General features: G+C 33.4%; 1 protein-coding gene across 1 annotated transcript in view; it reads right to left on the bottom strand.

Moving 5' to 3' along the window:
- Positions 1-12636, bottom strand: part of LOC105196989 (mucin-22) — a 70571-nt gene that overhangs the window by 17137 nt on the left and 40798 nt on the right. Inside the window, 4 exon segments of the mRNA XM_011163170.3 lie at positions 3009-3134; positions 3428-3617; positions 4361-6024; positions 6026-7593. Of these exon segments, the coding sequence (XP_011161472.2) occupies positions 3009-3134; positions 3428-3617; positions 4361-6024; positions 6026-7593 (3548 nt within the window).

The following is a 12636-nucleotide window of genomic DNA, read 5'->3' as shown; positions in this document are numbered from 1 at the left end:
AGCAATTACTCAAATATAACTAATATTTAAAAATTTCTAATATTTCTGATACTACGTATAAACACGCAGAATTTATTTCAATTGTTTCGTATTTCAATAATATAAAAAATAACTGTTGATATAGAAATGCTATTAATTGATATTATTAATAGAGGTAAGACAAACATTCATTACATACTATTTCATTTCAATAACAAATATTAAAATACGCCCGTAAAAACAACTTTATTACAATATGTATAATAATAAATGTAATAATAAATTGTATTTTTTGGATTCGTTATATTAGATCCGCCATTTTGAATTTTTATATTTTGACCTCATTTTCAGCGATCCCTCAAACTTTAAAAAATAATATTTAATACAATATGTTCCATTTCTAAAACAAAAGTCAGACTTGAAAGGTTAATCATTTCAATGTAATGAATTATTGTACAATTTGTGTTTCTCTTATTTAATCATTAGCAACAGATGGATATAATAAAAAGAACAGCTATCAATTAAATTAACTATCTGACGCAGATTTTATGTGATTCTCTTCTTTTTTTAAAAATGTAATTAGAGCAAAAGGTGAGACTGTGTCGACAAATGCAAGATAAAATAAAATTGCCCGTTAGCATACGACAAAAACGCAACAATCAATTATAATTGTAAATCATGCATTCTGATAAGTCCCTTTCATTGCAATTAAGCAACGACACCTGTATTACCAATTACGCCACATGACCGACATATCTGAAAAGAGATTGAAAAAATCTCGGGACGGTCAGCGAAATATAATAACGTGTTCGAAACACGTTCGTAGCAGGCGGGCCATTTCAACATCGTCATTCGCATGCACAAAAGATTGTAGGAAACACGACACAGAGCGACGCTGATGAAGTGTAAAACGCTGTTTGCTATAGTCAATCTAATCTACCATTCAAGGTTGGACAACCGCGTGTGCGAGTGACATTTCATTTCTTCCGGCAAGAAGACTCGACGCCAATACTCTTATCGTTAATTATATATTACAAATATGTGCTTTGCGGTATTTCTATGCGTTCGATGTGCGCGTTTCAAAATAAACCACATCGATTTTAATACCGCATTATCGTCCGTATATTTGCGAATTTGCGATTCATACACTGAGCGGAAATTTTTCTTGTAATGAAGAAAATATATTTTTTAAAACCTTATATTTTATACAAGCATTTGTTTGTTTTGTTTAAGTAAAAATAATTATTTTTAAGTAAATAAATATATTGAGTTTATAATTTTGTATTTTTACATTTTTTTACAACCAAATAATAATTTTAATTAAATTGTTTCCTTAGATTTAAAAAAATCTCATTTTTTTTAATATAAAAATAAGTATTTTCTAGAACTGTAAGAAAAAAATACTTGATTAAAAATTATTGTTTTATTTTATTTACATAAATATTTCAATAAAAAAATTCTTAACTTGACTGTAAGTAAAGCTATTAGATCTTATCAAACAAAGAATTTTTTTGTACTAATAAATATATCGCAAAGCACATATTAATTTTTTTTTAAGATATTTTTTTTCAGCGTATTATTTATATTTTCAATAATTTAATGATGTCGCTGATTTATTCATAATTAAATAAAAATAAATTTAAAAACAAGATTGTTTTACATTTTTTTTCTTACCTGGCGGCGTAAAACATTTTTTACGATATAAACTCGTTTGTTTAACAGAGTTATTAAAGCTACTCATTAAGAAAGATTGCTTCTATAACGAGAATATAATTTCAAAAATGGGACAATACCGTTGTATTTTCTGGCTCCGTCCAGTAATTTTCTTTCCCTTTTATATTAATTGATTCGTTAAGTTTCGTTAGCTCAAAAATTCCTCCCGGCGTTATATGACTGCATTATACGTTCATTAAAATTAATTGTTGCACGCTGTGCAAGCACTGCGTATTAATGTTATTGATGACCGGAGAAAATGTTGTGCGAGGCAGTAGATCTTGTGCGACGCTATTATCGAAATAATAGCAAAACACGTTCCAACATTAAAGTTGTACAATACAAAGTTAAATACACAAGCAATTAATAATACAACCATTATTCCTCGCGACTGTTATTAACATCAAAAAGATTCAATTTTTTTTTTACTATTGCTTACATAAATGCAATACCTATTACACGAATATAATCTGCACGTCTCTTGACTTCTTGTGAAGCGATCAACTTGCATTTGACGTAAGTCTCGCACACGTGCGTGCGTTTTATTATACGAATAAACGTCGACGTAAGCGCGACTGAAAAAAGGAATCATGAAATAAGCTGCCATTATTGTAAAAGTAAAAGAAAAAAAAAACTTGTTTGTGCCGCGAGGTATTACGCGTGCATCGCACATTATCTTCGTCATTCCGCGCGACAAAGAAGAAAACACTGTCTTTCACCTGCCAGGTGGAAACATATACACAGACATGTTATCATGAGCGTATTACGTACACTGGAAGAGAATTATGAGTGTGGACGGATGGATGGACGAATGGACGGAGACGAATCGACACGAGTAATGTAAACCTTCCGTGAACAGAGGTTTATCGCCAAGCAAGCGCGACTTAGCAGCAGGCTACGTCAGTGAGCATAGATTTTCGCGGATCTGCGCATCTGTCATCTTGAAATATTAGTATTTCCAGTTTCGCGATTCCTCGGTATCGTGCCGCGTAATGCGTGAGCACGGTACAAAAAAAGGCATGCAACATACATTCATAACGCTAAAAAGAGAAACGAGATGAAAAACGTGCTTGAGGAAGAATAATTTAAGCTTGAAAAATCTCGTGATCATGTTGCCTCGTGAAGATGTCAAAAGAAAAATGACTCGAACCTATATGATATATTGGACAATATTTACGACGCGTCGTTTGTTTTGCGTGTACGTTTGCGTTTTAAAAAATAATTCGAACGTCAAGTGTCAATATTTGTCGGCCATAAATTAAATATGACGCGTAGATATCTCGCGAGCTGTTAAATACTTGCAGTGAAACGCTTACCAGAAGGCCAGCTAAGAGAATCAGGCAAATGAAAGCCACGGAGGAGACCACGACGACCGCTATTGCGTTTCCGGAGTCCGCTTCCGGTACCAGAAGAAGCTTGTGTATCTGGAAAGAATGAACCACCTAAGGAAATTTAATAAAAGTGCTCTTTCAATTAACTGCCACTGAACATAATATCAATGATTTTGACACGGTGTATCGATTAATAGAGGAAGCTAATAAAAAAGAAGTGTTAGAAACGTCTTGAACGATAACCGAGGATTATTCCAAGTGAGTGATGAATGATTCTAATTTGATAATCGGGAAAATTACATTTTCGAGACGTGCCGAAGCAAGTTATAATGGACTTTTGCTGACATTCGACAGCCACAGGGTTCTAATCCGCGCCCCCGATCTCTCCACCGTTTTCAACTTACTTTTAATGGGAAGCTGGGAGACCCCTTGTACAAACTTGGTAGACTCTTTGTCATGGCGGCGTCGAACTTGCCGTCCTCATCGACAACGTAAACCAGAATGGTTGTTAGGGAAATCTCTGCGGGAGTCGGTGACAAGGTTTGGTCGGAGCAAGGGTTCTGATGGATGATAATTTGTTGCGGTTGCACAGGCCTGCAAAATAAAATATTCCACGCTATATGATATGTGACAAACACCTTCTTGGCTAAAGCTTTCACTTAGAATTTTTAAGCCGTAATATTTATATAAATGGAGTTTGATGTTCTTACTAAAAGAAGAATAACATTTTATATTAATCTAAACTCTTTTTATGTCTTATACAAGTTCAGAACTATTTTGAAAGTCTAATTAGTGACAATATCGCAAATATTGGATTTTAAATACTTTTTTTAAATGTATAAATCATATTTATACATAATTGTATTTAATTTTACTTAAGTTCTTAAGGAATTTATTTATTGTTATAAAATTTCATATTAAAAGTTAAACTTTAATCTTTTAATTAAATAAGAAGCGTTTAAGAGGTCGGATTTAGTGTCCAATATTTAGGACATTTAAGCATTAAAGTCATTTATTCTCTACATTATTAATTTATTATTATCATTATTGTTATACAACTATTATATAAATTATTTAGTTAGAAGATAATAATTATTTATGATATAAAAAATATATAAATTATATCAATTGCAAAGACATTTAAACATCTAAACATTAAAAAAAATTTTTATGACACATTTTTTTACGAAATAATATTAGTTAACAGGTAAATAGTTTTTACATGTTATAATATTAAATAACATGTTAAATATTTGATAATTTGAATTATATATATATATATATATCTAAAAAAAGTTCACATTTAAAATAAATAATAATTTTTTAAATAAACTCACTTGTCCAATCCTTCTTTAAGGACATCCGCAAGCGCTTTCCTCAAGTCAAGCAATCGAAGACAGACCTCTTGTAAAGTGCCCTCAACAACTATTTTAACGAGCAATGTGATCTCATCCGGTGAGAGGGACTGAATACTTTCCGTTATCTCTTCCTCGGGTGATTCCGTGAAACCCACTGTACTCCAGAGTACTATCGGCTCCAAAGTACTCGTAGTCGAAGGACGCTTTGTGACGTTCGTCGTTGTCCTGACGCCCGGAAGTTCCGTCGCGCCTGGGGCGGACGTCTCGGTGATGTTCGCATCGAAACTTGAATCCTTAGACTCTGAAGGATTCTCGGTAACGCCGGAGGCTCTCGTGGCATTAGCGGCGCTGGTGAAATCGATAACGCTTACAGTAACTTCATTCTTTGTGAACTCCGTGCGATTACTTTGACTCTCCGAAATAGTCTGTATAACTGGAGGCTCTTTGGTAGTTTCGTTATCCACGCTCAAGTGCACATCCGACACTTGATTCGTCGTTGGAGTTCCCTCTTCGGTCGTCATCGGAAGTTCGGTGGATTCCTCTAGTTTCATCGTGGTGGCCGCATTCTCAGTCGAATTGTTCATCACAGACGAATATTTAATCGTCGTCGTCCTCGAAGGCATCGTTTGTTCCTCGACGGTTTCTGTGACGTTTCTCCCGGTCGCGTTTCCCGTAGAAATCGCCTCCGTTAGACTGATGAACTCGTATTCAATGGATGTAGTCGTCGGAATTGAGGATTCGTCGGGATTTAAAGTAGCAGAGGGAGATTCAGTGGTGTAATTAGCATTCGAAGAGGATAATAACGTGACATTCGTCTTCGAGGCCGATTCCGTAGAATTTTCGAGAAGCATCGTGACGCTCGTATTGACCTCCGCTGCCGACGTCGTCGAATTTTTGAATTTATTCGCTTCCGTCGTTGCGTTCTTGTCTAAAGGAGGCACACTCGTAGATTCGGTAACGACGAAAGTCGAACGAATCATCATAGCTTCTTCCGGCTCCATCTGAACGTCGGTATTCAGAGGCAGAGGTTTGGACGTATTTGTTTCCGTAGAACGCAATGTTGACGATTCCGTCGCTTCGCTGGAATGTGATTTCACTTCCTTGCTATCCGGAGCCAGGCTCACTTCCGTTATTCCATTTCCAGTCACGTCGTAGCCTTCGTCTTTACTTACAATCACTTTCTCCTCCTCTTTTGCACCTGGCGTGTCATTATCGTTCGACTTCGAGCGTTTCATTTCCGCGGCCTTCGCGCTGCCATTAAATCCTTCTGGAAAAGTTTCGTTCGTTGGTCCAACATCAGCCGAGACGATTGGGATCGCCGTCGAAGACGAGAGGCTCTTTGTCGTAGAATTCGTAGAGTCGTTCACATTCTTCTTGTTCGACTTGTGCTGTTGGATGCTGTTCTCGATTACGACCGAGGGTTCCGTGACGACGAGCTTCTTTTCGGATTCTCCTCTACCGATCGTGTTCTCGTAAGCGGAAGTTTCCTCCGTAACGTCACCGGCTTCCTTCTTCAGTTTTAAACTAGCCTCCGTTGTCACCCGAGACGATTCCCTGCTGGATTTCAAATACGGATAAGGTTTTTGATCTATTTTTTCTGTTTTGTTTTGCAGGCTCTGGGTGACCGATGATCTCCCATCTCCCATCGGTTCTCATCGAAACTGTAGATTTCGCCTCGTTATTCGAAAACTTGTTAGCACCGGAAAATCCGATAGTTCTGCCTTGCGGAACTAAATTAGGAGTAGTTTCGGGAATGAACGAGGAACGCTCTTCAAGTCGTACGCTCTGAGTCGTTGTTTCGGGCAACTTCACCTGACTCTCGGGTTCTCCTATCGATTTCCATTCTTCCAAACCATCTATACTCTTAGTAGTTACGTTGGAAATGGAGAAGTCTATGCTTTGCTCACGATGATTCTCATCTTTCGCGCTAGTCTCCCCTTTCTTCTTGATATAAAGGGCTCCTTCCTGATCATTCACTTCATTAATGTCAGAATCGTTCTTCGCAGTATTGTTGGTGATTGTCACAATTTTCAATGCGGGTGTATGAGTCACGTTTCTAACGATCTCCACTTCTTCTTTCGGATTGTCCTTCTCGGGCGATTTATTCGCATTAATCGAATTGTTTCCTGGGCCAGCTTCGGAATTCTTCTCTGTTGAAGTCTTATATAAATAATCGTTCACGTATGTGTCGTTAACTAATGAGACGGTTCCCTCATGCACCTTCTCATCAACCTTTTCTAAATCGAGCACCTCAGATGCCGTCGTCCCTAGCGCATTGTTCGCATTTTTCTTAAATCCTGTGAAATTTTCATCATGCACCGTAATTAATTCTCGATCACGAGCCTCCGTTGTATGATCCTCCACTTCTTTCAAGTCAGTCAAGGTATTTTTATCCTTTTTCGGGACAACTTCCTTATGATCAAGCTTTATAATTTTGTCCTTTTCGTCGGATCTAACGGCGTCCTCAAATATTGATTTTGAAGTCGTCGAGAAGAAATCTCCGATAGACTTGACGGTTAATATCTCTTGTTTGTTTGCAGTTACGTTATTCTTTTCGTCATACTTCATAAAAGATTCCTTCTCCGTCTCTTCAGATTCTGAAGTTTCCATAATATTTGTAAATGACTTACCATCGACAATTCTTTCCTTCGTGTTTGGAGACATGCTCGTGGTCGCATTGGATATTTTTTGATTGGAAGTTTCTTGAAACGCGACATTCTCTGTGTTCTTACTCTCCTTTGAATCATCGAAAGCTGGTTTCGCAGTCGCTGCAGTTAATTCGTTCTTCCTAGAGAGTCTAAGGAGATCTTCGGAGACAACTTTCGTACTGGTGCTTTTTCCGGAGCTTTCAACAGTAATTTCTCCGTATCTCGGCTTCCTGCCTCCATCAGCTAAATTTTCGTATTCATCGCTCGATTTTTCCACGTGCAAACTCTTAGGTGCTAGCACGTCGTCTTTTATTTCCCGATTTGCGATGTCGATAACACTATCGTGTAATTTATACTCTGCGTCATGAGCTTTTCGATTTGTCGACTCGATATTTCTTTCATCGCCTTCTACAAATGATCGATTTTGATGGATCGAAGAGACTCTTGTTAGGATCGTCGTAGATTCGTGGGAACTCGATGCTTTTTGAGACTCAGATTTCTCGGATGCAATCGATGCTTCCGTAACTTCCGCCACCGCACTATCGAAGAGTAGCAGTAAAGTACCTGAAATAGCAAAGTTCAATTTTGTAACTTTATATAAATACTAATCTTTTTTCTTAAAGATGCAACAATTACTTTTATTTTTACAATTTTTTTAAATATAGAATGTTTCACAATCACCTTATAATACTTTAATACTTAATAATACTTATACTTTAAGAGAAAACTCACAGTATTTTAGAAATATCGAAGTTGATTGCGTGGGTATTGCGTAGGATTTGTTTGTCAGACTTATAATTATTTTTGCTATATTATATATGCCATTCTTGTCATCTGTTATTGATTAAATTCAGATTATATTGTTTTTCATTTTCAACTATTAATATCTTTTAGTTTCGTATATATGTAGATGTTACATATAGTGTAGCTTATGAGCTTATGTGCTTTAGTTATAAAAACAGCTGATATCGACCAGTTGACTGATAACAAATTTTAACTAATACAGATATTATAAAATACTTGATTTAAAAATTCTAATTTTTATTAAAATTATTAATTCTAGTTAAAATTTATTATTTGAAAAAGAGGTGTATCTAATTGTCAAATTTGTTAAATTATTATCACTTTTTTCCAAAATTTTACATTTTAAGACAAATAAAATTATGTAATTTTTATTTTAAATAAAGAACGTGAGATTGAATTATCGTATTTATTGCAGCAATTTAATATTAATTTTTTATTTAAATACAATTGAGAATTTGTAAGATTTGCATTATTATATTAAATATTAAATTTAATACACGTTGTTATTTATCGAAAATTAATTTTTATCGCAAGGTAGAAAATGTAAAAGAAAAAATTTATTTTATAAAACTGAATCCAGGTCAAGCAAAAATTGCGAACAAAGAAAATGAACTTGTAGCAATGCATACGGATGACAGTGCTGCCGAGTACGAACAAGTCCAAATTTACATTGCCGAATACATTTTGTCTCTTGTCTCGATAGATGAAAGACATAGTTACAATTGCAATCGTCCGCATTTATTGTTCATTTATAATTGTTCAGTCTTGATCTGAATTTGACTTATGCTCATTTTTACCAATGTAAATTAATTTTAATTTTAATTTAACATTAAAAGTACCGAATGGTTATTATTGATTACTTGTACTTTTCCATTTTTCTAATTCTTATTTTTTTATTCATATCTTATGTTTTGTATAAAAAAAAAACTCTAAAATTTTTTTACTTTTCATTAATTATTTCCTTTACTTTGAAATATTTGGTTTTATATTATCTTTTTTATTTTTATACATTTAATCATTTATTTGCTTGGTTCTTTTTTAATAAATAAAAAATATTAACTCTTAATGATATTTTTCTTATTTCTAATACTTAAATAAACAATAAATCAATAGAACAATTAAATAAATTAAAACATTAATAGATCAAATATATTGTGAGCGAAATATTTTATCGAACGAAGACAGCGGCATCTGCGTATTTTTTTGCTGCATATGGTGTGCTGATTGTTTGCAGTCGTGGTAGTCTTATTACTATTCGCACGATGGAACTCGAATCAGCAGGTAACAGTGCGATAGCTCCATGTGTCGTATTATTGTATTATTACTTTTCGAGACACGACGACACGACGTTTCCATGTGTATATTTACCAATTATCAGTCTGTGCGTTTTACTGTTTTTTACGATTAACGATTTATAGGCGTGATGAAGCGACAATTATATGTGTCGAAGATACTCTTCGTGCGGTTTATTACGAAACAGGAATTAAACAATACGGCACAGAATTAATTATATTATTACATTGTTATTTCACGATATTTACGCGCGACGATGATTATTTTTTCTTTTTACATATGTGAGTCTGAATTAGAGATGAAAAAAAAACGGGTATTTTCAACATCAGAGTAAAAAAACCGTGTAAAACAATTTTCAGTAAAAAAACAGTTCTTTTTATTCAAATATTTAAAAAAATCATGTAAAATTTATTTTTATTCATACGTCTCATTAAAACGTTTAATACGATATTTTGATATTATTTAATATTTATAATTTCAAATCGTGGCTGAAACGTCCTTTTATTGTTGCAGCAATCTAATGAGCACAAGTCGAAATCAGATCAAGGCTGACTGATTTAATTACGTCATTTAATTAAAAAATGGAAAAAATAAAAAAATAATAAATAACAGAATTTTTATGCATTTTTATTGCCTTTTTAATTATGAATTCACGAATTTACAAATTCCTAGTGATTAAAAAAACACAAAAGAAATTTGTTTCTTCAAACAATATGATCTCTGAATTCTTGTTTCTAACAATGATCTCAGTATATTTATGGCTATTATCATAGTACTACATTTTAATCATGTGCATTTTTACAGCTATTTTTACATGCAAATCTTTTGAATTAACACAAAAACCAAATTCTGGAACAAAAATATGACATCAAATGTCGAAAAAAAATACATATCCTAATAATAAATTTTCACGACAAAAAATCGTTTTTTTTTATTGAGTTTTTACTCAATGTTTTTAGTTTTTTTAGATCATTTTCATTTGTAGTCTAAAAGTTGCATAACACTTTAAACGGTTCATCAATTTAAATGCAATTTATCAATAAATTTCATGAGATTATCATATAAATTACCAAATAATAAATTACTAAATAATGAAAAATCATAATTTATCAAGTTTATTAATTTTGTCTACTTCGTGGAATTGTGCAGTATATACAATTAAATTGGAAATTTGATGTAAAATGTCGCATTAATGTTTTATGAGTCTGATCATTATTACAAGCGCGTGTAATTAACCGTATTTCGTGAGTGTTGCATTGTGTATATGCAACGAAAGAACTTGAGAGAAGGGTAAATGAGATCTGAGAATGGCATTAGGCAATGACGGAGCAAGTGACAGTATAGACATAATTTATTTTATTACTGTTTCATTTTATTTCCTTTATGATGTTTATATCTTAAAAGGAAAATGCAAATTGAAATAAAACATTTATACATTATACGTATACATGTGCAACAGAGAATAAATAAATAATATTTACAGAGAAGGAAAATCATTAAATATTTGAATATGTCATTTATTATGCCCTTTCACGAATATTTTTAAAATAAAATCTGAAAATGAGAAATCTGCTTTTGATCTCTGTATAATTCCAAAATTAAATAATGGATAAATTGTATAAAAAAAGATACTCTTACTCTTCGAGCAAAAAATGGCTACAAATGACTTGATTATAGATTTCACGTGCAATTAATTGTAATTATGATTATTGAATCAATATACAATTAATTGTAATTACGATTATTAATTTAGTTACGAATTAAACATCGTAAATTGAAAAGCACGCTTCAGAGAAAAAAAAACTTCGAGAAAATAAACAGCGTGATTGTCTTTATTCATTATTTCTACTGTTTATGATTCAAGATTCATTATCGAACATTGACTAGTTGAAAAAAAAATTATGTAACACGCTTATACATTTATTTTAAAGGAGAAAAAAAATTTATCTGTATTAGCAAGATTATTTATCTGATATTAGCAAGAGATTTACGTTTTCAGGAGATTTATTGAAAATTGTGTAGGAAAACATTTAGCAGTAAATTAGTTCTCACGTATAATAACACGTGTTAATTGTTTTTCCTCCGGGTAATCTTAGTCACACGTGCGACATTAAAACGGTGAATTATGGTAATAAACGCGTTCGCTTGACGCACGAAAACAGAAGTTTCCCGCGCTCATCGACAACAACTGGTTTAACACCAAGGTGCGCGACGCAATAAAAATGTGGCATGCGTAGACGAGACGTTTAATGGATCGAAAAACCGGTTGTCCGTGGAATTACCGCGGCGGGTTTCTTCGGAACTATTCACGAGGTTCTACGATACAGTTCTGCAAATTGAAAGCGCTACGATCGCGCGCGATCGCGGCCCGGCGCGCAAGAGCATGCGTGTGAATATTAAACAGACCTCAGAATTATGCAGGGGCTTCGAGTGTGTCCTCGTGTTCTGCTGATTTACGTCGATGCGAGACGACTAGTTGTCTCCGTGAACGCCGAGATAAATGTTTATTTTACTGACGCGAGAATTTTCCACCTGATCTCTACCTCGATACTCCTGACTAATACATTTCCGATCGGTGATGAAAATTTTATGGCAATGTATCGATTTCCAGTACCTGATTATTTAAAAAAAAAAAGAGGAAAAAACCTGTTCCTTTTCTTATATTACGTATTTTTATTTGTCAACTGTACAGATTTATGTATCTTGACATTTTAAACGTGTTTTCAATTTTAAACTTCATAAAAATCAAATACTGTTATACTTGTGAATTCTATCACATGAACATTTAATAAAGTAAAAAAAAAACTCAGTTTATACTCGAAGTGCATTTTAAAATATAAATGGAGAAGATTCTGCATAAAACACGGCATAAAGTATGTGCACACATTTGTGTACACATTTAAACACTAATATCCTGTCAAGAGATTATCATGTCAATAATGTCTTTTTATGTATATAAATTCCGTATTGAACAATGTCCATCGCTGGAAAACAGGTATCGTATGACGCGAAATATTTATGTAATAAGATTTACGAACGGCGGAAACATACCGATATTGATTAAAAAGTCATTTTAATCATTATGCAAAACTATTATTTAAAATAATAAACTACTAAAGCACGTGAAAATTATTATTTATTAAGTATTCCTCTACAACAAAATGATTCGAGTAAGCGAGATATTTATTTATGCGGAGTGTACGAGACTTTTAATAATAGATGACTCTTAACTTGTTAGTTTACACGCAACTTCTTTAACTTCTAATTACTAGGAATTTGTACATTGTTCTCTGATCACATAGCATTTTGCTCAACAATACGTCTAAAAAGAATTAATTTTAAAGTACATGAAGTGACGTGCGTGTGCATTTTTTTTTTTAATGGTTAAATTAAAAAGGTTGGACTATATTGTTTAAGTTTCTTCATTTCTAGTTGGGAAATACTTACCACGTTGAAAACATCATTAAATTAATTATCTACCTTATTACCCATTGCATCAGAGACGCTACT

The sequence above is a fragment of the Solenopsis invicta genome, chromosome 11 (assembly GCF_016802725.1).
Source record: "Solenopsis invicta isolate M01_SB chromosome 11, UNIL_Sinv_3.0, whole genome shotgun sequence".
NCBI classification, from domain to species: Eukaryota; Metazoa; Arthropoda; class Insecta; order Hymenoptera; family Formicidae; genus Solenopsis; species Solenopsis invicta.
This window is presented reverse-complemented; position numbering and strand designations above follow the sequence as displayed.